This window comes from Perissodus microlepis, chromosome 8, assembly GCF_051167445.1.
Source record: "Perissodus microlepis isolate ML-2025 ecotype Zambia chromosome 8, ASM5116744v1, whole genome shotgun sequence".
NCBI classification, from domain to species: Eukaryota; Metazoa; Chordata; class Actinopteri; order Cichliformes; family Cichlidae; genus Perissodus; species Perissodus microlepis.
In genome coordinates, this window is record NC_140468.1 from 6,409,634 (window position 1) to 6,436,015 (window position 26,382).

The 26,382-nt window shown below is 39.1% G+C and overlaps 1 protein-coding gene across 1 annotated transcript; it reads right to left on the bottom strand.

Moving 5' to 3' along the window:
• Positions 1 to 1,926: 1,926 nt before the first annotated feature.
• On the bottom strand, positions 1,927 to 25,849 carry dusp3a (dual specificity phosphatase 3a). The gene is made up of 3 exons (XM_084937188.1): positions 25,462 to 25,849; positions 15,503 to 15,735; positions 1,927 to 10,802 (listed from the first exon to the last, which is right to left on the bottom strand). Exons 1-3 carry the CDS (start codon positions 25,650 to 25,652, stop codon positions 10,573 to 10,575), a joined length of 654 nt encoding a protein of 217 aa, XP_084793314.1. The 5' UTR covers positions 25,653 to 25,849; the 3' UTR covers positions 1,927 to 10,572.
• Positions 25,850 to 26,382: the final 533 nt, after the last annotated feature.

Consider the following 26,382-nt stretch of genomic DNA (forward strand, 5'->3'; position numbering starts at 1 on the left):
ACATTTACACCCGGACATTTGATTTACGTATAATATTATCTGTATAAATAAATCTGCAAATTGTGGAATAATTTCAGAATAATGTTCCTTAATGTTAAAGTACAAAGACTTCTACAGTAAATATATCATCAAAAGATTCTATGAATCTGGAGCAATCGGTATGCAAAGGACAAAGCCGAAAATCAATATTGGATGGCTGTGATCTTCAGAGCCTCAAACATGGTGCATTACAAACATGCTGCTGTGGAAATCACTGCATAGGCTCAGGAACACTCCCAGAAATCATGGCCTGTGAACACAGTTTGCTGTGTCATTCATTAATGCAGATTAAAGCTCTACCATGTGTACCACAAGGTGGTCCAGTGAGTCAATGTAACCTTTATTTAACCAGCCAATTCTTCAAGAAAATATTCTTTATTGCAGAAGTCTGGCTAAGGTCAAAACCTCTCAAAGAACTTGAGGAAGCCTAAAGAACAGAAATAAACATCTAATCACATCTTCGCAACCACTCTCAAAATGCCACTTCCTGGTGGTTTAGTTCCAATTTACAAAGGGTTGTTTAAGAAGTGGCTTTAAAGTTTTTGCAGCTCTTCATCAAGCTAAGTTTAGTCTATTTTGTTATACTTTGTGTTTAACATTTTACCTGCTGTGACTAAAAGGATTTATTCATAGCTTTTGGAATAAATGAAGAAGAATAACTGAAAAAAAATCAAATAAAATACAATGTGACAGAACAAAGTAGTCCCAAAAAGAAAAGATTTGTGCTTAAAGTAAAATAAAAACTGAAATAAAAATATTTAATATTTATTGATAAATATTTCATCAGCTCAAAACTGACTCAACATATAAATATGTTGTACCCTCCCCCTGTGCTGATTTTGAAGTATGTGCAAATTATCTAGTCTTGGTAGCTGGGGATCAGTCCGCCGGGCCTTGGGGTGGCCTTTGCCATGGGAGACCCTACCCTCACCTATGGTCTCGAGCTGTCGGTAGTGACCGAAAGAACGAGATCGCGGATACAAGCGGCAGAAATGAGCTTCCTCCAAAGGGTGGCTGGCCTCTCCCTTAGAGGTAGGGTGAGAAGTTCAGCAATCCGGGAGGAACTCAGAGTAGAGCCGCTGCTCCTCCACATCGAAAGGAGCCAGTTGAGGTGGTTCGGGCATCTGACAAGGATGCCCCTGGGCGCCTCCTGTGTTCCGGGCATGTGCCACCGGGAGGAGGCCCCGGGTCACACCCAGGACACGCTGGAGAGATTTTATCTCTCGGCTGGCCTGGGAACGCCTTGGTGTTTCCCCGGACAAGCTAGAGGAGGTGGCTGGGGAGAGGGAGGTCTGGGCTTCTCTGCTTAGGCTGCTGCCCCCGCGACCCGGCCCCAGATAAAGCGGAAGAAGATGGATGGATGGACAAATTACCTAATTTGTGCTTTTGTCAGTTAAGCCTATTAATAAACTGCTTGTGTACAACACACAGAGCAATAAGGGCTCTGTTGTTAGCCAATGGCCATCCCTTAATCTTTAGTTTAATAATGCTCTTATTACAATACAACAAGACCTGAAGCTAGTGACCAAGCCCATAAAGTCATCAGGAAACTGGAATGTTTTCCTATTGACTTGTATACAATCACAGGAGTCTCCCCCTAGCTGGCAGTTAAGATAAATGCAGATTTAAGGCACTTCTGTGGCCTCACCTTTCAGGCCTAGAAGCTATGATCCAAGTACTGTTATTATTATTTTTTTTTTTGGTTTGGTTTTTTTAGGCCACTGTTTACCAATGTTAGCTTATTTCATATTTTATATATAAATTATTAGCACTGTCTGGTTTTGATGCAACAGTCTCTTGATCCCAGATGATTTTTCTCTCGCGGGAGAGAACAAAGTCACTTTAAAATAATCATGTTATGTTTGACAAAATAATAAACCACTCAAAGCCGTTAATACCTCAGCCATTTATTTCTTAAACATAAGAAAGAAGGGACTTCTCAAAGGTAAGAAAAATAACATTGCAATTTAAAATCAAGTGCACTTCAACGATGTCTCGCTCTATAATAAGGGAGCTGTCCCTTCCTACTGTGTGAAGTGAGATACACAAAAAACTCAAAAACATATTGTAAAGAATCAATCGTTTCCGTAAGGCTTTGGGTGCCGAGTGCCGTGTCGTTACTGTTGTGATGCTTATGCTGAGATGACAGTGGTGGTGACAAATATATATGTACAGAAAGGTGACAGATTACAGGAAAAAAATAAGAACATAAAGTGGCTTTTAAAGGTGTGGCAAGACTATGAGCTGCAAGAGTCGCTTCAATGCTCCTTGGCACTGGCATTTGGATGATGATGAGCCACAGTTTCCTCACATAATTTCCAAACCACTCTTTGTGCCCCGTTTATGGGGCTACTGTCATCCTGGAAGAGACGAGTATCATTAAGGGCAGCGGTCCCCAACCTTTTTTGCGCCACGGACCGGTTTATGCCCGACAATATTTTCACGGACCGGCCTTTAAGGTGTCGCGGATAAATACAACAAAATAAAACTAGTACCGGTACCGAAAAAAGAAATTTATTCATAACACACGTGAAAAGACCCAGGAAAACCGAGTTAACGATAAAAACGATAACAAAATAATGCCGAAAACCGATAAAAACCCTGAAAACCATACACTTCACGCCTGAGCCTCAACTCTCGCGGCCCGGTACCAAACGACTCACGGACCGGTACCGGTCCGAGGCCCGGGGGTTGGGGACCGCTGATTAAGGGGACAAACCATGCCTGCAAAATGCCTCCAACAGCACAACAAAGCCACTGGATCCCCTCACTTTTCCTTTAATTTGCCACCGATCAGTATATATGTGCATATACCCATTAACAGCCAATACAACATCATCCCAACAACATCCTTTGCAACATCTGTACATATCTGTACAACAGAAATATGTGACGAGACTGTGTAATGGACTCCAGGAGGAGTCGGGCAGTGGGCTCATTTGTGCTAAAACTCTTGCTTTAAGCTGTTCATCAGGATGGGAGTGCAAAGTGGAAGAGAAATGATGACAGCTCTGGATGTCAGCGCCTTACTTGCGCCAGATGGTATTTGCAAGTCATTTCCGGTGTTTGTTTGAACGCCCTGAAGGGTAAGAGAAGGGAAGGAGTTTACTACATCATGAAGCCAGATGAGTTTCCATGATGTAAGATATCGGCTGTCAGTCACAGAGGTCTTAAACATGGCAGCTTCTTGCCTTACAGAGACACGCCACACGGGACAGCGAGTTTGAGTGAAAATCGCAGGAAATTATTTGTAAGTCAATTTAAGGTACTTTTCTGCAATAATAAACACAACTACCTGGCTCCAGTCAAGTAATTTAACAACCCTCCATCCTCCTCTCCTCTCTGGTTTTAAAACGGGCGCTATGAATGAGCTGCAATTACAGTCTGGCCCTAGTCTGACTACCATTATACATGTGAGTGACTCATCCAAAAACAACACGGATAATGAACTCACTGGTTACACTGGAGAAGTGGGTCACACATTTCCTACCATAGAAAAAACAAACAAACAGCCTTCTTTAATGAAACTAAGAATAAACTTTAATCTAGATTAAAAAACTAAATGTTACTTTGAGGAGAAAATAAGTCAAACTTTTTTTTTAATAACTCCCAATATCAAACAATGTCCTATCTTTACACTGTAACACCCCAGTTACAGTAAAATGCAGCAATTCACAACGGTCTTAATGCCTTTTGTTACATACTCAGAATATAGAACCATATATATCAATATCAATGGCATTTCAACATTTTCGATAATACATAACACATACTCTATTACCCACAAAATGATGCTGGTACTGTTTAAACAAACGGGTGCTTCAGATTGGCAATTCAGGGTTTCACATAAGGGGCAAAAAAAAATAAAAATTAAAAGAGACCTAGACAAACAACATGAGACTGGATTATAAATACTTACGATGTGTTAAAGTGGACCTATTATGCTCATTTCCAGATCCATATTGGCTTCTCTTCACTGGCTCCCTTCTCCTTAAAATCATTCAGTATCACGGTTAGGATTCACAATCAGATCCTACGGTATCTTATATCTGAATTATTATCTGAGTATTATCTGATTTAGACTTCTGCAGTGAGTCTTTTTAGAGGCCATGACATGAACTACTCCAGCGGCCGACATTGCTGGCAGCATTTATGGTTGTGTGTTAATTACCTTGTGGTTGTGTCCCAGTGTTTTAAATGCAGTGCCTGCCACAACAGAAACAAATAAAATATCCGGCATTTTTCCCTCCTGGCGTCACTGCTCTTTGTTGTGGTCAGTATTTTTTCTCTTCAAAGGCAAACATATTTATCCCTCAAGTTTTTCCACTTCTCTGTACATTCCCTCATGTCCATTCCAACAGGTTTGGCAGTACCCCTTCAGGAATTTGCTGATATTTGCCCTCATATTGATACTATGATTATTATTCCTTATATTGAGGCAATGGTTATTATTCTCTTAATGACAAATTTTAAAATGCAGATGCACCTGTGGCATCAGTTTCAAAATACTTGGACATCCTTTTTGAGTTATCAGATTTAGAAGATTTTCAGAAAACTTGACCTCTGACCTTGATCTTGGGGTTGAGATCACTGAGATTTAAATTTGTCTGACACTTTTAACAGATACATCTATAGTATCAATTTGAAACTCCTAGGTTGCCTCTTTCTCAACGTATTACATTCACAAACTTGGGTGTCCACACCGCCCGCCCACATGCCCGCCCGGCAAGGTGATGACAATATCCCATCGGCGTTTTACGGCTGAGTGGTAACAGTACTGGACAGGCCAATCATGGTAGTTGTGGGCCATGTTTATGGGACTTGTAGCCTCATTTTTAGGGTTAGGGTGTAGGTTATGTCATAGGGTTTCAGAATTATTTGCAGATAAGATGAAGCATAAATCCCCAGTTATTTGTGGTTCCTAAAGTTTCTAAAAGTTGAATGGGAGCCATTCAGCTAAGGAACCTGCACATTGGATTCAGGAGACAGAGGACCTCTCTTCAAAGTTTCCTTTTGGAGAAAGATAATTGGCATTGAATAAGGTGACCCTTAACGATGTCCTGTGTGTCTCCACGCCACAACTGCATGACTTTCGTTTTGATTTTGTCTGGAGTTTGTGTTTTGTTGTTTTCTCTCTTCCCCCCCACGAGCCAGTTTCTTCCTATTAAAAGGGAGTTCTTTCTCCCCACCATTGCTGCTGCTCAATGTTGAGGCTTTCTCACTAATATTGCAGCCAATATTCATCTTAATATATAAAGTACCTCAAGAGAACTATTGCTGTGAACTGTAGCTATATAAATACAGTCTAAATTTAGTAGATTAGCTTTGCATAATTCTCCTTCAAAACAGTCCATATTTATTTCATACTGAGCCTCGATGCAGCCCCTCCATTTGTCTTCTGTTTGCACTGAGCCATTTTAGCTCCCTAACTGTAAGTTGTAAAATGAGCATGCTTTGTTTTTCATTGTTATAGTACTAAAAAAAATTGAAAAATACATATGCATAATAGGTCCACTTTAAATAATTAAAATTGGCGTGCAAACCAGTAGATTTGTTGAACAAGCAGGTGGCAGTGTTTTTTTCTTTTACAGAACAGTGTTTAAGCCAGCAGTGTTGCCATGATAAAAACTCTCTGTTCACATCATTGCATCCAAAAAGTCATTTCAGTTGCATCAGAAAATCAGTTTGGGCAACCACAGAGTGCTTTGAAAACCCTCCATGAGTTACCCGATAAGCAGGTCGGTGTAGGCAGTTGATGCTTTAAAGTACGTACCCTCATCCTGGAATGAGCTGAGGACATTTATACCAATTCCCAAATTTAAAGAGGTACCAAACCGTGTCTTGTTGTTGCTTTTTGTGTATTCAGAAGGAGGGCAGTATTATAGAGCAGATCCAAACAGTTGCATGAGTGAAACCCCAGGCCATCTGAATGATGACAAAGCCAATCATCTATAATATAAATTGTTTTTGTCGCGTATGTCGCTTGGAACTGACAATTTAAACACATAATATAGCCGTATATCTGTACTACCTTTTCATTGACAATAATGGTGGTGTGGGGTTCATGATGAGGTGATGGGAATGAGTGGTATGACGCATTTACTAAATTATACTTAAAGGTCGAGAATTTGAACTACTGCACCCGATTTATCTTGCCACAAGAGGAAGCAGCGTTTGCAAGATGTGAAGTCAAATGCTTTGCTTAAAACATTTTCACATGTATAAAAATGGCCAAATGAGAGGGCTCAGAGTCAACTGGAACAACCTGCGCATGAACCGCAATCACAAGCACACTTATGTTCTCGCTCTGCAGGGTTTGTCCTCGGTTTTAACTCCCTGTGAGAACATTACCTTCTCTGACTTTTCCTCCTTGGCCAATAATGAGTCAGAGGCCACAGCAGCACTGGACATTTCAGTGTATGTTTTGGAATCAGCACAAACACATGGCCTTTAAAATGTCTCTGCTGGCTGTATATTTGTAGACTCGTGTACTCTTTACTTGCACTACATGGAGCAGGAAGGTGCTTTTTCCTCATTATTAATCAATCTGAGAATTGTTCTCCTGATTGATCAATAGGTTATTTGGTCAATAAAACCTCTGAAAAAACAGTGAAAACCGAACTTTGTAATTTCCCAGAGCCAAATTATCATTAACAGTCCAACAGCAGAAGATATTTTACTTTAAGACATAAAAAATGTGCTGGAGCAGTCAAATACTTTCTTGAAAATTTCATTTTCAAACAAGTAAGTGATTAATTTGGGTAGACTTCCACTGCTTGCTTTGAAATATGAACATTTAATATGAGACTTTAATCTTGATCTGCTTAATGTACCTACAATTATAAAGAAAAATATAAATGTAAAAGCTGACTTATTAAATGGCGCACTTTGCTTGACTGCTTTGTGCTCGCTTTACGTAAAAGGAGACAGCAACAAGACTACAGATCTGCAAGGTCTGAACGGCTGAAAAACTAGGACCATAAAATATCCAAGTCCAGCCACTCAAGGTGGATCTTTAGCTTTATATTAAATGCCTTTTCAAAACCTCCCTTTAGTTTCTGGACATGGATCTTTTATGCAATATTTTTGGTCATATTTTTTCCATTTTCTTTCTTTTTTCATTCCATAAGCACGAGTGGTTTGAGTGACACCAGACGTGATCCTGTTATTTCCTTTCACCTCTAAAAATATTCCTCTCACTAACACTCTCATCCAAACAAACCCATATATCGATCCTAAAGCATCAAAAGCGAGAGATGGAAATAATGCCAAATGAAATGGGTGATGGGATGAGTCCATCCTTGGATGTGATGGTCACTTGCGTCTAATGATGCCACCTGCATCTTGCTGTATTTAATGAATCCATTTGCACTGATATGAAGACGTTACGCTGTACAAAACGCTACTTAGATACAATGATTACATGCCCCAGTATCCTGGCTACACCAGGAAAAAAAAAAAACCCTGCCATCATAAGCACGTTTTGCACAATTGCGATATGAACTACCACAATTACACAGAACAATTTACATGCACATCATATCCAAATATTAATGTGCATGTAATTAACAGAAAGAATGAAAGCGCTACATACAAGTAGAACATGTTATATAAAGACGATACTGACGTTACCTACACGTTATAGACACATTGCTCATACATTCATATATGTCAACACTTAAATATGTATATACAGTATACATGTATATATTTAAATGTATACAGATATATCAAAGGAGGAATAAATAGTGCCATTAATGAGGTGAGAACCTAGTTTTCCTCTTCCTCTCTTGCGTGACAACAATCCTGCCAACATGACATTTAGTTCACGAGTCTATGCGTGTCTGATCTCGCTCGTGCGACTTCTCTAAAACAGACTCGAGGACTCATGTGGTGCAAGAATTCACTCCATCGCCATCCTTCCTGGCACTAGGTCTAGTTTACAGTATTATGCCCAGTATTAAATACAGTGTTCAAAATGTACTGCTGAACTAAAGTTGCCTATATGTAACAGCTACTGCCTTGTTAGTCATATAAATGTGATTACATTCTATATATCGGATGGGGTATTGACATATATTGCAATGCTTTAGTGCACACAAAACAAAACGAAAAACAACAAAAAAAGGCGTTGTGATCTAATTTGACCCTGTGTGTGTATTAGTTAGCGTATGATACACACATTTAGGGGTGAGATAAGTGACATGTTGTGTGGGGACCTCTGTGTGGATGAAACAGTGGTTTTGGGATTCTGAGTGAATGGTTGTGTCAGGGAATTGGCAGTGTGCAACTCTCTGGTGGCGTGATGGCTGGATCTTTCTGTTGAAAGCGGGTGGCATCCCATCTGGCTGATGCATTTGACAGTTAAAACAACAGGCCCCTAGTTTGAAGGTGGCAGAGTAAACAACAACATCTTAAACACCTCTGAGCAGAATATTCATAACCCACTTTCTCAAACCCAAAGTGCAACAGTAACTATTTTGCCATCTTTAACTGAAGAACCTACATTCACATGCAACAGCCTTGTGTGTTACCTTTATATTATCCAGAAAAATATTATCAAAAAAAATAGAAGCTCCTGATACAGGTGCAGAAATGAGGTCATGCCTTGATGTGTAATGCAGAGAAACACCACCGGAGGGCAGTCTCTACAGGGGAAATTATCATTTCAGCTCAATAAGCTGTTAAAGGAGGCAAGTGCAACTATAACTAGTAAATTGTTTGGGAGTATTTTACGTTTAGCCTTGTTGATAAAGATAAGTAACGATTTTCCTCTAAGAACAAGAGGTCGTGCTGCTGGGTTTCGGAAAAAATCATAATCCCAGTTAGTTATTTTCTCCATATTGAGATCATGATGATGACTTAACATGTAACAATACATGAAAATTATGCAACCTGCATTGAATCACTTCTTAAAACACATTTTTCTACTTCCATAACCGGATTCGCTTCTGGTCATCGTTTTGCTTATCGCCCGTTTCTTTGTATGTGACTTTAATGTGTATTGTGTCAAAGCACTTTGTAAACTATTTTTTAAAGGCAAGCAATGTGCTGAAAGACAAAGCAAGAGTTACTGACAAACAACATACTGATTATGGTATTTTAAGAACATTTAGCAACAGTGTATTAGGGCCACTGCGAGTGTGTAAGGGGCTTGGTAAGGATGTTTACAATCTGAGAAAAAGTCCAAAATCTTCAAGATTACAATCGTATTCATAAATTCAGGAAAAAAGGACAATTTATTATTTTACAAAAACATACAAATTCATGAGAAACAAAGGCAGATACAAGTTTTTTTCTTGTAAATTTGTCACATTAGCCTCAATTTTATTTTTTGTTAACCTTTAGTGACCCTAACATGCTGTTGCAGTCTCACAAATTTGAAGATTATCAAACCTAAACTTATTTTTAATACAAATGTTATTTAAAAAAAAAAAGAAAAGAAAAGCCGTCCTCTGGCTACAAACATACTTTAAAACCACTCACATTTGCCCAGTACTGGGAATGACAATAAGTTAATTTCAAATTGAAGGCAAAGCATTTCCTGTTTTTAAGCAGATATTTGATCCAGCGTTCTCCTCAGATTTCTGCATCTACTGTACTGAGCTACTATCCAGCTGCAGTGAACACTCATCATATCAGAGGCTAAATATGGCTGCTACGTGAACGCCTCACGCAGCTCATTATTTTTAATTGGCTCGACCTTTTCCTGTTCTCGGCAGCGGCGGCTCTGTCGACAACCGTTTGCGCTGCAGATAAATTTCATGCAACCGCTGTCAAACTAGAGGCCTGAGAGTCTGTTAACTGAAATGCTACATTGTGTATTAGGGTGCATTAGAGTGTGAGTCATCTGCGTTTGTGCATTAAATCTTTCTCCCAAAGGGAAGAATTAAGGATTTTTAGGAATCGACTGGGCGTCATTGTTTTTTTTTTTTTTTAAGATTTAATGGAATGTGGGATTTTCCTTCATCCACTCTGTGTTGCATCATTTGTGGCCATCAACTTTCAATATTTAGGAGTTTATTTGGAATTATTTAGAGTACTCCTACTGGCGGAGACATCACTGACATTCCCGGCAGTGGTAAACTATGGAATGATTGTGCTATAATCTTCTATTTCCTACAAGTTTGTAAGTAAAATTTTAAAATCAGGGCAAAGATATCAAATTTCTAAGTTGTGGGAATTGAAGGAATGCTTTAAGTAGCTCAGAAATGAGAGGAATTCAGAGCTTTAGGGTATGAGCAGCAAAATCTGTGTGGAGTTATAAAAAGGGGGATGGGGTTTTTTTTGAGATCACACTCTTTGTAGAACAGCAGTGAGAGACATGGACTAAAGATTCAAACAGAACAGCATGTACATGTGCAAGTGTGTGTGAACACGAGGAATAATTCCACAGATAAATGCATGTATGCTTCAGAATACCCCTGATGTGTTAGATGAGTGCTGGTTTGGTCAGGGTGGGGTCAGTCTACCAGAGCAGCTGCAGCCAGTCAAAGGCATGGCCGGAGGAGACGGGCAGCACCTCTCCAGCTTTCACTTGGCCTTTAATTTGCCCAGGTCCCCGTTCAGCTTGCCCTCCTTTGCCAGCTTCTCGTTGAGTTGGCACAGTTGGCGAAGGAAGCCGTCGTTAGGACCGATCTCTCTCTTGTGCCGCACAGTGGCCACCGCCAGCCGTGCATCCATTCTGTGGCGCAGCATGAGGTAAGCAACAACCATGGTGGGGGAGCGGCTGTAGCCTTCTCTGCAGTGTACATACACCTTCCCTGGAGGACACAGAGAACAATAAGATGAAAGCTGTTTATGGTGTGAGGCTGGTTTCAGACACACACACACACACACCACAGAGAAATAGTTTTCATAGAAGAGTTTTCTCAGGCCTCATTGTGGCTCCTCTGCTATCTGTTATCCACTGCACAGGAAAAAGCATAAACTAGTACATCCTGTAACTGTCACTCTGTAAGAGCGTCAAAAATATCTGTTCCCAGTATGACACTGGAAGAGCATATAAATGAAACTTGTCGGATTGCCCTGGCTATCTTTATTCATGAACAATGACCAGCTGTTACAGAAGACGCTAAAGGTTGCTTGACTGCCACAAAAACTATGATCACAATTATGACAATTATTCATGAAGTCATGGACTTACTGATCTGTGTATATTGTCTTGATTGGGATTTCTTTGAACGTCCTCTAGATAGATCTTATTGACTGAAAACTCTTTTGGCCATCTTTGCTTGAGCTAACTAAACAGCAAGTGAGTTTGAGATTTAAGAGAAAGCTGTGTGCTTGATTTATTAATTAACCCAAATATATGAGAGTGGCTATCCCTTATATGGTCACCGTAGGCACAGGCTGTGACAAATGAAGCCCCTCCCATTAACTGTTTAAACATATAGTTTGTGAAGAACAGCCAATCAAAAAAAAAAAAAAAGCTGGCTTTTCAGAAAGGAGGCAAAATAGTTGTTCAGGTAGAGAATGAAGCAAATGTCAGTACTAAGGGCCACTACAAGATAAGTAAGGATTAAAATAAACCATGAATCATGCAAAGCTACTCTAGTCAAGTCCAAGAATACACATTTGGAGTTTGAAATTAACACAAAAAGTCCCCTTTAATGCAAATCATTAATCAAATCAAATATATTGTGTCTGTTTCTTTTTATTTCTCACATGTGGGGCATTAAATTAAGATAACTGAACATTCAACACAGAAATAAAACATGATTTTTCAGGTTTGTATCAAGTATACAGTGTCCTTAAAGCACCAGAGCACAAACAGGAGTTTTCCCTCATGGCAGCTTTGAGACTTTGACTGCAGGACAAAAAGTAGGAGGTGGAAGAAAATGAGAAAATGAAGCAGAAACAAATAAATAGAAAATAAAAGATTGTTAGAGTAGTTGGAAAACATATGCTGTGGCCAAGATTGTCCAGCAAAGCAGCTTCTCTTCTAGAAGCTGCATATATAAGACATGACCTTTGCTGCAGACTCAGCAAAGTCAATCATCTTCCACCAGCTGAGGTGAACCCACATCCTGACCACAGCAAAGAATCAATGTCGTCTTTGTGTGTGCAAAATACATGTGTGTTTACTGTTCTGTATTTTTATGTTCATGCCAGTTTGCGTGTTTGTGTTCATTTTTAAGGTGTACCTTTGTCTAACTTACACTTCCATTACAGACTGGCTAAAATGCCACAAGGGATTTAACTTGGCAACCTTCACAGAGCAGCTGATGTGCTCGGCTCAGGTCAGATCTGCAGATTCTGCACTTTATTTGAAACCCAACACCTCTCTCTGTCTCTACTATAGTTTTATCCCCAACATCTCTCTCTCCCTCTTCTCTCCTTTTTCTTTGACTGGCTCCTCTCTTACACTCGACCGGGAACACTTCCATGCCAATGACGTGACCTCTTCAATACCAAATCACCGTGTCTGCCACAGATCAATTCTAATTCCACTGTATCCTCTTGTTAGACACACACGCTCTTTGGCTCTCAACTCACTTGCTCCATCACTGTCCAGCTCCAATATCCCTCAGTCTTTACTGTGTCTTGTATTTCATTGTTTTTTTAGGCTTAATAGTCTTATCTGCATTTGTTGGAAAAACATTAAATGCTATCCACTGTTGGGCACTCTTTTCCTCAACAGGAGTTGTCAGTGGGTGCAGTCAGCATCGTTCTCTCAATGCTGCGGTCCTCCTGTAGACCAAGCTAGCGGCATTAGCATCCAGTCCGAACTGCAGCACTGGCACAGCTATGTACACTTTACACCCCCTGACTGACCCCTTCTCCCATTCTTTGTCTATTTGTATACCATTCATCCACCATATTGACAGTTGGCACTGGATCTACAGAAACAACATACGATTTAATTACAAAATATTTAAACAGTTTTCTAATCATGTTCCCTTCACTACAACATTAAAAAAATATTTACGTTAATGCTCCTCATGGGGAACTGTGCATGTTCCCCACGAGGACATGTACAGTATATGAGAGTGATTAATTATGTTTGTAGTGACAATGCTCAGCTCTATGGAAAAATATGCCTACCAATTTCTCAGGGCCCAAATAAGAAATGATTAACTCCTGGAGTTTATCTGAAATCATATCAGGAGCTAGGAATTTTGACGTGGGAAGAAATTTCCACATTTTGCGTATCTTCAAAAATCAAACTAAAATGAGAAAAACTCATCCCGATGCTCTTAGGAAAATATAAACCATTTCAGATTGAGCTAACCTTCTGGATCCAGGCACTTGATTCATGCACGGTGTGGAAGTATGGGCATGTATTCATTCCATCATTTTGTTCAGACCTTAAAGGTTCAGTGTACTGTTTGATGGAGCTGCAGAGGACAGAACAATTAGGCAGAATTTTTTTAAGTTCTTCCAGCAGGATGCCTCCTTTTTATTGGCAACACATTCCAAATTTGTTGAACTATGGTGTTCAAAAAAATCTCCTAAACTATGTCCTGCCACTTGCTCGGTGCAGCAACACATTTTCATTGCATTGCATGAGCCACTGAAAAAAAAAAGCATCAGGCTCTTAAGGCTCCTCTCAGTGCTTCAAACGTGATCTGCAAGAAACTACCACACCCAAATTAAAAACAACCAATCAAAGCAAGGAGGCATGTCCGATACAGTCTCAATGGCTGCTTAAGCACAGACGGAGCAGCACCCTCCACCCCCTGCATGCCCTCAATTTGTCAAGCTAAATAACTATAAATAATAAATTAATAATTAATTTAAAAAATATAAATTTTGTCTGAAATATACATTCCAGCATAAATTATTATCTATCATCCTTTAATTCTAGATCATGAATCCAACCATTTCTCCATATCACCACAGTTGATGCTGTTAAATTACTTTTTATCATTGCAGGTTTAATGTGTTGATTTTCTGTTGATTGGAGGAAAATACACAGATCTGCACACTGTAACCTTGTGTCTTCATTATGGAAAACTCACAGGAGCAATGCATCAGTGCAGTTCCTCATTAAAATCCTGGACCTTGGACCTTTTCCAAGCTTACAGCTGAGGGTCACAAAATGTCACACTTAATGTGGCACAATGCACAAATGTCAAACTGCGGCAAAACCACCAAGCAGAGATGAGACATGCTCTCCTCATATTTGTGCTGCTAAATCTCTTATGCGCTCTTCTCCACAGGAGCTCTTCATTCTTGATTTACCACAGCACTTTTGTGACAAAAAACATTCGGGGAATTAAGATGCTCAGTTTCAGATTTGAAACAGCTGCTTTTTGATTCGTACTATTCAAAGTTTGCACACCTGAAATGGTGTATAGTATGCCTGACCTAGAAGTTGTATGAAAGTCAAGACTCAGTTCCCTTGTGATTTCTGTATCTTCCCCTTTCTTACAACTTTTTACTGCAGTACTTGTTCTGTTCTTTTACGCAGTCCCAAAGTATTACAGCACCCGTTTAACATCTTACAGGTGTGCTACACATCAAACATTGTGACGATGCTGATGTGCAGGGACGTGATCGGGTAATGGAATATGGAGCAGGGCTCATGAGTGTGTCAGATTTAGCGAGAGGTGTTCAGGGCCACTGTGATTATCTCCTGTTGTTGCTTTAAGATCCACAACAATGAGGAGTACTAAGACTGGAACTAAGACTGGATCTTGTTAGACAAACAACAAGAGGAACTTGTTTTCATGTCTCAACTTTTGGAGCAAATTACTTTTAAGTGTGAGCCATTGAAGTAAGAAAGGCATAGTGCTCCCATTTGTTAAATAAATATAAATATCCAGCATAAGGGATACATTTCTTTGAGGTGCTGGAAATATTTAGGTGCTAGTTTTACCCAAGTTTTGGGGTACTAACACATACTAATACTGATGTAATGTAATATAGTCAATCAATCTATTCTCTACCTGTGCATATATAAGCATACAGACTTCCTAGCACCATATATAGTCAATAGAGGGAAAACAATGGGCTTTTTCAAACATTGAGTGGGTGTTATCTAGTTATGGCTCCTGAACAACTTTTTAGGACCTCACTAAATAAAAATAGTCTGAAGAATGTAGAAATGATGTATTATTTTTGTGCTTTCTCAAGAAACTGACTACAAATTTGGCAAACAGCTATTTTGGTGCTTTTCTTTGCTACACAAGACTGTAATGGGAAGTTCTTTGGTCTCTGGACAGCTTGTAGTCCACAGTTTAATGCCCATAAGCGTAAGTAAGAAAAACATCCCACAGTCTGTCCTTTTTTTTCCCCTTTTACAAATCAAGCAAAAAATGTCAACAACGTTATATGTGCTAAGTGTTAGGATGTCCTACCACTTTGTACACTTGTTGCTAAGTGGTAGATCACTTGCACACAAAAGTTTGGTGGCCATTATTTCAATATTCTACTAAAAATGAATACATGTATTTCAAGAGTTAACATTTAGCTCCTTAGTCCAATAGATAAAACATACACGACAAAATAACCCCACCTTTGCCATTATTGTGCGCTAGGGCCTTGTCGATAAAATCAGCCCCTTCCTCAAAGAAGGCACTGAGGTCGAACTGCTCTGTGTCATTGGCCTGGATGCCATGATAGGTGATGCCCGTGCCAGCGTAGAAATCCGCACTGGTGTTGACATGCATGAAGGAGGTGCCCTCTGCTACATTTAAGACGTGCGTCACACCAAGTTTCTGCAGACGCATTGTATTCTGAGCGACAAACCTGCAAAGGCGAGAAGAGGTTAATGATCAGAGATGAAAAAACTGATCAAATATGCTTACCAGTCTACAATTTAATTTCAATTTAGAGGCACTGAACTAAACTCACAGAGCCTCTGAAATTGAAATAAAATGATGAATGTGCAGACACAGAACAAGACATCTGAAACTAATAACAGTACTAACAGCACCTGACAGATACAGCAAAGCAGTGTGTCAGCACAATTTTTTTTTAAAGTGGTATTTTGACAAACAGGTCGCAATAACACCACATGCAGCACACAGTGTTTCGCTGCATCTGTTGATGAACAGCCAAATACTGAGTATCTGCAGGGAGACAAAAGCAGCTCCCTCGTACTGATTTTTCAAACAAAAGTCCCATTAAAGTGCCTTTTGTCTCAACTTATTTCCAAAGTAGAGTTCTCATGACTCGAGGTCTAATTACAAATATCAATCAAACCTATAATCGCTCAGCAACTTTTTTTCCAGTTTAACCCTGTAAGACCCAACCCTTCAAAAAACTAGCCAGAAAATTCAGATTTTTTTGGAACTGAGATGTTTATTAACCCTTATAACAAAGTCCACAATTTTTTTTGCTATATCATGTTGTGTATGATATATTTTTATTGTATATTTATTATATATTTTCTGTATTGCATTGAATACATTGGGTATTTTTTGCAACTTTTTGTTAACAACAGTGTTAATTTTAAAGTTTTGTCTATAACATTTTGAAATTATGTCAAGTATTGATCATGTTGATGAGCTAGAGGTCTCAGAAACTCATATCAAATATGATACAACGGGCATTATAGGGTTAAAGTGCTTCAAAGGTTACAGATGGTAGAAGTGAGAAAAGAAAAACAAATATGCAGTGATAAGTAATTTAAAATAAAATTAAAAAATTTAATTTAATAATGTAATATAATTCGCTAACATGTCATCATTCATGTTAACGGTAGCACATGTGCTCATTAAACACTAAAGTAACACAGTTTCCCTTACCCTATATTCATCTAGCTAACGTAAACTGTGTGGCCAGACTTGCACTACATTTTGAAGGTTTGGAATAATTGTTTTTGAAAAATAACCGCATTTATTTCAGGATTTCCTACAGAATCACAACAAGGACGCCTGTTACCGGCTGCAGTCCACACTACAGAATGAGACTCTCAGGTAATCACCACAACAGTGACCAGGTCAGTGTAATGTAAACCAGTGTTAGGCTTGGGCTAGCTACTGAGCAGTTTAAAACAAAGTGAAGTCAAGTTGATGGATAAAAAAAAACAAACTGCTAAACATCCTTGGGTGTCTGTTAAAATACTGCCTACATCCTGTGGGGGGCATGAAGCACTGATACAATTAATATATCTGAAATGTTTTAATTGAATGAATATTGGAATCATTTAGATCATTTATTTTATTTATTTCTCTTGAATATCTAAGTAGAGGTTCATTTTCAGTAAGCATTACTCCTATGTCTGTAACACATAAGCATAGCTTGTGCTGTTGTACTGTGCTGAAAATAAGAAAATTTGGCTATTTGAGTGTCTAAAGCATCAGCCATTGTGAGTTCGATTATAGTCCCCCCCGAAAAAGTATTTTTTTCTCAGTAATGGTTGGTTTTCATACAGCAGTGTGTACTACCCTCTTTACCAACCAGTCCAATCCAGCTCTAATGGGCACCATTTGAAACTGCTTGCTGAGGACCTATAAAGGTGTCCATTTTTCAGTCTGCAGACTCTGATGTATTTGTCATTCCTTTTTTTTTTTTTTTTTTGTAGGACAAGAGACAAAAAGAACAATCTCTCTATTCTCAGACAGCTCTGCTCCAGTATTTTCACCTCCATCATCATTCACCCTACTTCCAGGAAACAATGAATCTGTTTCTGCTTACCTCCTGCTCTAATACACATCCCCTTTTAGAGCTGCGTTATTGCACATTAGACCCATACAAAGCAAACAGTCCCACACAGCTAACAAACCATAACAAAGCAGTACAAGCTTCTGGCTGTTCCAGCCTGCCTGGCCCAATGCCTGCATCCACATCCAACCTGGCCAAAGGCACTGCCCATTGATTCTGAACAAAAAACCTCCTTGTGTATTTAGGTTATAAGTTGTATTCCAAGTTTATGGTACATTTAGTGCCACTAATTGCACATAATTTTTTAAAACAAAAGAAATTGCACATAATCGAAAACACAAAAAATAGAGGAAAGAAATAGAAATGGAGAACAAAACTGGAAGTATATAAAAGCTGTTGTACATATTATGGCAAAGTTATGATGCAAGCAAAATATATTTCATTAAAGATTACTATATTTATAAGATGACTGCTATTTCTATCTGCAGTCATTTGTATTTGGTGATTTAGTGATGAGTGGTTGGAGGTGGGTTTCAAAGTAGCTTGCAGAAGAACCAGCACCTATGGGCATAGCAAAGCAGTGCAAATAGCACATCTTATGTTAGATTTGTCAATGGGATGCAATGAAACCTATCAGCTGAGCCATGAGCTTATGTTAGCTGGCATTGAGAGCAGCTGATCTAACAAGATCACAGCTAGGCATGGGACATGAGGAGAGCTGATAACACCAAAGCTTTGGTAAGCATCTGGACAAACACTGCTGCTACAGTATAAGTATTTATGCAATGTTCACTGATTCTTAGAGAAATTTTTGTGTTAAGGAAGTTTTGATTTTGGACTCAAGTGCATGGCATGGGGTAGCGAAAAAAACAAAAAGAGAAAAAAGTAGTTAATACAAGAATCTAAAAATACAGAAAGTCCAACAGCTAAAAAGAAGTCCAAAAAATAGGTACAGGAAGCCGGAAGAAAATGTGGCAAAGTTAAAGCCAGGTTTATAAAAGTACACAAGGGTGAATGATGATAAGAGACAGGTGGGAACAGGACACAGGTGGATGCAATCAAACAGGTGAAAGTAATGACAATCACAAAAGAGGGAAAAGAACAAATGCATGAATTAAAACCAAAATAAGGCACATCTAAAAAACTAAACTTCAAAGTAAAACAGGAAATTACCTGGAGGAACATGAAGACTACCACAAATAATATCAAATATACTTTGAAATTAGTGTGAGCTGTTGTGGAGGCCAGACATAATTTTTCTTTGGTCATAAGTCTGCTAAAGATTACTTTGTTTGATATTATGGTGATAATTTGACATGAATAATCATTAACTTAATAAGCCTGATGCAGTTCTTGAATTTCATTTACCCTGACCTTATTTTTAAATGCAAATAAAATGAAAAACAAATAAAAGGAAAAAAAAGGGGTGGTTCTTGACATTGTGGTGTTTTTATGGCTATAAACACAAAGGTTACAGTTGTTGCCTGCCAGCCTGCTGCCATCACTAAATGTCTGGAGTTACAGATGGGGGCAAAGAAAGCCCCAGGTGGAAGCTCGCGTGCCTTAGGAAATCTGCACAGTGACAATGGAGTGAAAATGGGTGAGAGACTCTGAGAAATCCAGAAATAAAGGCACCAGTCAATTCTCCACAGATTAAACTTTGTGAGTAATAATTCTGCCTTGGTATGTGTTGTTTATAACATTTTTTGTTCATATATCTGCAGTTTTATTTGCATACACTTATGCTTAAGACATATTTCTACTACACTGCAATGGACAATAAAGTTTTCTCATTATGATTTTAGACATAGCTTGTTAATTGAATTCTCTCATTTAGTTATCTCATCTGGAGCTGAACTAAACAGCAAGCATGTTTTAGGTGCTTCTAGAAAGAGGTGAAATTGACACTGTAAAGGAAAGAGGTGTACTTTATGTATAACACATAAAAAAGTGAGGGATCCATAGCAAATAGGACGAGAGTGACAGTTTTATCAAGATCATTTAATTAAGATCAATAACAGAAGCCAAGATTACAGCTGAAATTAAAATTTACTATTTTTTATTGCACATATATGAAGGGAGAGTAGCTTTTTCTAAATTCTGAAATTAAACATAAATGAGCATAGCAATAACTCAGAAGCAGCAATAATCTGACACCCATCACTAACTGCAGCTTGACCTCGTAGCCTGCCTTACAAATACTATTCATGATATAAGTGTATATATGTATTGTTTTTTATTTAAAAACCATGACTTTTCACGAATCTGTAAATCGTTCACTCTGACAAAGCTTTACTATACAGGCTTAACGTCAACGTGAGCCTGGAGGCGAGGTGAGGTGACCCTGGGCAGCTCCCTAGAGGTGGAGGCTGCAAAACCCTCTCTGCAATACCTAACAAGAAATTCTGCTACAATGTTACTTTGCAACCAAAGGAGGAGGGATGAAGCAGCCTGTCTGCTAGCATCGTAGCTACAGGGCAGAGATTCAGAAATCCAGGCTACACATTAATAATATCTTCATTTCATTCACAAAAAGTCTGTGTATATTTAGACTAAGCTAGTGCTCATAAATGATTCAATATGCATGCACACTATGAGCACTTTAATGCAAAAAAAAGTGAAGCAAGTAAAGCGTAGGCATGCGTATCTCTTTGTGTGTAAAGGGTAGTAGTGTGTAAAGGCCTATACTGTACTTCTACACAACACAATGCAGAGGCACAGTAGGTTCAACTGGGTTCACAGCCGATGGCTTCCTTCCTATTTGCCGGGCCTGTCCCGGCCTCCTTACCCTGGGATCTGCAGTCCCAACACATCCATTATTAAAGACCAGCTTCACAAAGAGCCAGAGCGTTTCTCCAAGCAAACAACCACACCTTAAGTCCCTGAGCTGCACACCGTGGTTTAAGAGTGCTGACTACAACTGAACTGAAAACATTGCAAGCTGGCAAAGTAGACTCATAATCCATTTATGGATGCAAACATTGACTAGTTCAATAAACACAAGTGCTGCTCTAGTCAACGTCTTGTTTATTGAATTAGTGACTTTAAACTTTTACTGAGTGTCTGCTGTATACATTCTTTTAAGTGAAAGAACTGAATAAATCAGCAGAAAGACTCAACAAATGCAGATGTGTGGTCAAAACACCAACGTAGGAAAGAACTGTCACTCCAGTTGAGTTCAAAGACTAAGAAAACTTGTATTAACGGGCAATTGGCAGGTAACTACAGGGAAAATAATTTCTTGTGATTGTGAAGTGGGCGGAATCTGAGAATTGAATGCAACTACCAACGAGAGTGAAGAATACTGTTAATTGACAAATGAACAGGTAATAAATAAGTTAGAGGGTTAAGTAGGAAACCAAGCAGCTAGCTGTGAGTTTTAAAGTGATGCACAATGAGCGAATGTATGTACAAAAAAAATATGAACTTACAATTTAATAGTCTGTTGAAAATGTTAAATCCTTACAGAGTACCAAAATGGGATGTTTTTTGGCAGCTGTATAAGTATCCCTGATTTTTCTATTAAATGAAAATAAAGAAGGGAAAGCAATGCTGTACATTTTCCCATCAAATGTCAGCATGAGTGACTACTGTATATCTTAAATGAACAGTTATTATGTAAATGAAACTGTGTCTTGACCTAAAAAAAATTAAAATCTGACAGGCAAAAGTATATCAAAACCTAAAAATGGTTAATGGGTCCAATTCCTGAGGGTACCTATGATAAGAAAGTTTAATGAACATTTTCAAGGACAGATCTCTTTCTAATTTAAGTCGAGCGCTGTAAAAACGCGTATGCGAGACGCACCACATGCTAGTCTTGTGTTAATAGATGCACTGGTTTTCATCCAATTGATTTTTACCGGCCAGCTACATAATTTGATTTATAACGAGGTACAACTAATGAGATGAGCAGGGAGGATTACTGGGTCCCAGAGGTGGAAACTGTGGACAAGGCACAGCCTTTAATCAACAATCAATACCACCTCTCCCTGCCTGTGATATGTGTAATATCACATTATGTTACACTGTCCTTTCAAGCTTTTCTAAGCTCTAAGATATGCTTTAAAATAAAATAGCTCAGTAATTACCCCCCACCGAAAACTCAAACCTAGTTTGTTCATCAGACATCAAAATCTCTTCGACAAAAGAAATCATAAAGCTGAGAGCACTTTAGAGTCGCTCTTTCATGCTGACAGTTTTCTCTGATCAGCTTCAGCAGAGCGCAGGTCTGCCAGCACTTTGTTTGGAGACTTGGCCGGACAGATTGGCACATCCAGATTGATTGTGTTGTAGCACTGAGCTACAGTAATGTGCTTGTATTCTGTCCGGCTCGCCCTCCTCCACCACTCTACTGGCAGTGATTGGAGCCACAAGTTTCTTTGAGGCATCCCTGAATCTGTTCTCTCTACCACAAATCCATAAAGGTGGCATTAAGAGCTGCTCTGTAAAAGCTGGTATACATTACGACACAGCAAAATATATGCAAAAGAAACTAAATTTGTTTCTTTAATAGCAACAAAATTACACTTTAAACACATAAAGAGGTTTTTTGCAAATTAGCCCAGTTTTCCATGCAAACTACAAGAAACTGTGGCAATCTGGTAATGACCAAAGGACCATTATTGTGACCAGTTTCACCTAGAGACTGCCAGCAACCACTCACCAACCAGTCGAGGAATATACGTTTAAGAGCAACTTTGCTAATAATGATGGAGCTAATAGAAGCAGTCAACAGAAAAAAAAAATAATAGCGCTATTTTAACAGCACCCTCTTTTATCTGCGAGCAAATGCACCCTCCTCAGATAGCACCCAAATGCTTGTTGATGGACCTGCAGAAGCTGGTGATAGCCTAGCATACTCAGGCGGATGGCGGACATGTACATGTCCATGCAGGTTAGTCGTGTTTAGAGTACTTTGCTCACAGTGTACATTTGCACAAGCGGCACTCCACTTTGGTTAGATCCTTAGGTTTACTTCTTTCATCTGGTTTAAAGCCAAAGTAATCCCAAATTTGGGATGGGTTGAGCGCGTTAAAAAAAATTTATTGCGTTAATCGTGATAGCTGCGTTAATGCTGCATTAATGCCTTAATGCTGACAGCCCTAATTTTTTGGGAAATTAGTTCGTCCATGTTTTGACTTCTTCTGTGTTGTAAACGCGCAAATCAGTCCCTCCATGATTACATTGCTCCGCCCATCAAGTCTGCGCATGCGCGAATATATCGCCCATTGTCGATTACTGGACTGACGATTGCCGGTTGGAAAATTTTTTACATATCGCCCAACCCTAATTCATGCCTACAGCCAATTTCAAATTACAGAGGTACCTGGAGAAAATCCACACATGCAGAGGGAGAGCATGCAAACCTTACACAGAAAGGTTCCAGCTTTCTGTTCAGGTGGATTCAAACCCAGGACCTCCTTGTTGATGGTGCTAACCAATTCATTCATCCATCCATCCATTCATCCTCTTCCGCTTATCCTTGTCAGGGTCACAGGGAGCCCCTGGGAGCCTATCCCAGCTGTCTTAGGGCGAGAGGCAGGGTACACCCTGGACAGGTCACCACTATGTTGCAGGGCTAACACATAGCGAGACAACCATTCGCACTCACATTCACACCTATGGGCAATTTAGAGTTACCAATTAACCCCATCTCACTAACTACATGTCTTTGGACTGTGGGAGGAAGCCAGAGTATCCGGAGAGAACCCAAGCAAACATGGGGAGAACATGCAAACTCCACAGAGAAAGACCCTGGCCTGGTGGTGTAATTGAACTCAGGAACTTCTTGCTAGGTAACAATGCTTTATTGGTAAATAAATTAAAAATTTGCCACAAGAGATGTTATAGTATTAATAACTGCCTCACAGCATGCAAACAACCAAATCAGGTAAGAAAACATTGGGGAATCACAGATTTGTGCATAAAATATTCATAAACTGTGCATATGCAACTGGCAAGAATCAGTTCAGGATATTATCTGATATTGTTCTTTCTCACATGCAGCACACAGTAGGAGACAGTCCACATTATCACTACTGGAAATACTCTGGTTTAGGCAAGGGAGCTCTTAGGATAGAGCATGTAAGATATAAAATAAATGATTTTTACTCATTCATTTTAAATTCACCAGACTATAACTTACATTTGTAGTAAAGAGCTGGCAGATTAAAACGCATTAATGTAAATTCTACAGCCTCACATGCAGCTGTGTCGAATAAGGTCTGGAAAAGTTCAGAGCTACGATGCGTGTATTGTAAAAGAGCTATTACAGGCAAAGAAAAAGCCCAAAATAGCAATACCAGTAGTGAGACGAGGACCAAAGAGGGTTGTGTGTTTATCTCTAGGTTCAGTGGGAAGATTTTACAGTACATCTCATACACAATCTGAACTGGCTTTACTGGAACACTGGGTAGTAAATTCCTAAACAGTCAGCATGTTCATTACAAAGCCAATAGCACCAAGTCAACAAACAACCATGGATTTATGGTTCAGCTGCGGACCTGTTTAATAAACAAATATACATTATACTACATATACGCTGCATGTGTGGGTCTGTGTGTGTGTGCACAGCATCTCTTACAGGAAGAAATAAATAAAAAAAAAAAAAACATACTGCTGCTATTAAGTTAATTCTATTACCTTTGTTCCATGATTTGATTATGCACAAAGAAAGCACTGGTCTGGTTTGTGCCTGTGTTCAGTCTTAGACGTTTTCCAATAGATGTTTACAATCAAGTATTTAATACACAGATTTGTATTTGCAAATAATCTTGTGTTGTGTTTTGTGAGAAAGACGCATATATACGTCACATTTCTTTACAGAGATGGGAGATTACCTGATTAATTAGTTACCTGGCAGGAAAAATATTAAATATGAATTCATTTTCTGCAAGGAATGTGACACATGACCTCCTTTTAGTATCTTAGCTGCAGTCATTTGCAGTTTCCATTTGCCTTAGGTGAGTGTACTTGTTAACATTATAAGTAAACAAAGGAATTAATGCAATATAATTTTATTAACATAGTGTCAGCCTAAAGAGATATGCAGGAGTTTCCAAAAGATCACACAATGACATATGAGCAAACACTTGGTTATGGTGGGGAGCAAGAAATCCTTTTTAATAGGAAGAGGTAAAATGTGTTTGACACTGCTGAATTAACTTATATATGACACGAATTGACTAGATTCCTGTTTATTCCTGTCTAAAGAGCATCTTCACAATTTAGACTAAGAATTTCACATCTCTTTTTTCCACAATTTGCTCTGCAAGAAAATGTTTTTCTTCTTTTCATATAATAAATGAAAGATGGGGGGTGGGGGAAGAGTGGTGACGGTTGCTGTGTTCCTGCAGCCCAGCGGGACTGAATGGGGAGCGGCTTGATGAAGACATGGCAATGATACTAATGACAGAGAGGGGTTCATTGAGTAAAAACACCTCTTTAGTTTCGTCCTTCGTGTTCTGAATTCGTTGGTTTCCTCTGCTTTAAATGCAAAGAGGATCACGCGTAGATTTGTAATAATAATAATAATAATAACAATAATAACAATAATATTATATATTGACAGATAGTCGTGATATTGCAGTGTTATCTGTTATTCAACTGTCTGGCTACTGACTTCTCCCTGAAATCAGGCTAGTATTTCGGGGTTATCTGTTGTCAACAACCGCCTGTCGCTTCCTCCATGATGATGACAGCGGAGGACCACCGCTCGTGCGCGCGTGCTACCCGACATGCGACACCGTTGTCATGGTCGCGTCTGGTCGGAGTATGTGTAGGGAGTGTCTCTGAAATACACGCTGCCCTACCTGTCAGTGTCACAACGGCATCACGTGTTAGATTCAATGGTGAATGACTCACGCGTTACCGATGTATATCCTGGGAAAGACCTCGTTGAAGTGCTGTGTCGGTAGGCTGTAAAAGCCATTGCCGTCGGACAGGAGCTCGTTGAGTTGCTGGACGGTCACCTCGCAGGCTGGAACCGGGACTTCAGCCGGTGGTGGCGGCTGCGGCTGTTGATGCTGTTTCGTAGGACTCAGGTGTTTCTTCATGGCTCTTCTTCTGCTCGCAGAGTAATGTTAGAATTTAGTCAGAGCCCGACTCGTCAGACTGGTTTTGTTGTTCAACAGCATTTTATACGTCCGCGTGTGAGTCGTGCTCGCGCTGTCTTCTTGTCTCCAAGGTGTCTGAGTCTGAAGAGGCGCGAGCTCTACAGCTTCACACTTCGTCGGCGACAAGTGCGAAGCAGTTTTTAGAAGGACTTCCGGTCACACTTTCAAAGTAAAAGATACATGTCTTTGAATAAAAAAAACTAAAAACTGATTTGTTCTTTACTTTTTGCAGTGCATTTTTTTTCAGCATCAAATGCCAGATTTAGAAAGTTATTTAATTTTCTTGTGTTATTTTTTCAATTGCATATATTTTAGATTATAACCCTATACTGAATATCTTTTTTTTTCTTCATTGTTTCTTATTTATAGATTTATTTCAGTTTGATCGTTGCTTGTGTTTTTTTGCTTTTCTTTTTTCAGTTTTACATTTTCTTTTGTGGTCTTTTAGTTTTTATTGTTCTTTTTCAGGCGACTTAATATTTCTTAGAAATGTAGTTGGGGGCGTGAAAAAATACTCCCCCCCCCCGTATTTTTTCAGTTTTGGGTCTCATTTCATTGTATTAAATGTTATTTTTATGTTTATTGTTTTATTTGTTCTTCATTTAAAATGTAATTTTTCTTGGGTGGGGAGATCAACAGATAGTTGCAGCCCATTATGGCCTTTACCTTT

What these genes read in the sequence shown, in the direction of transcription:
- dusp3a (XM_084937188.1), bottom strand. Translation starts at nt 25,652, where the DNA reads ATGAAGAAACACCTGAGTCCTACGAAACAGCATCAACAGCCGCAGCCG. An exon ending in AGGATATACATCGGTAACGC is followed by an intron (nt 15,736 to 25,461) that starts GTGAGTCATTCA and finishes TCGCCTTTGCAG; the next exon opens with GTTTGTCGCTCAGAATACAA. An exon ending in AGCGCACAATAATGGCAAAG is followed by an intron (nt 10,803 to 15,502) that starts GTGGGGTTATTT and finishes TGTGTCCTCCAG; the next exon opens with GGAAGGTGTATGTACACTGC.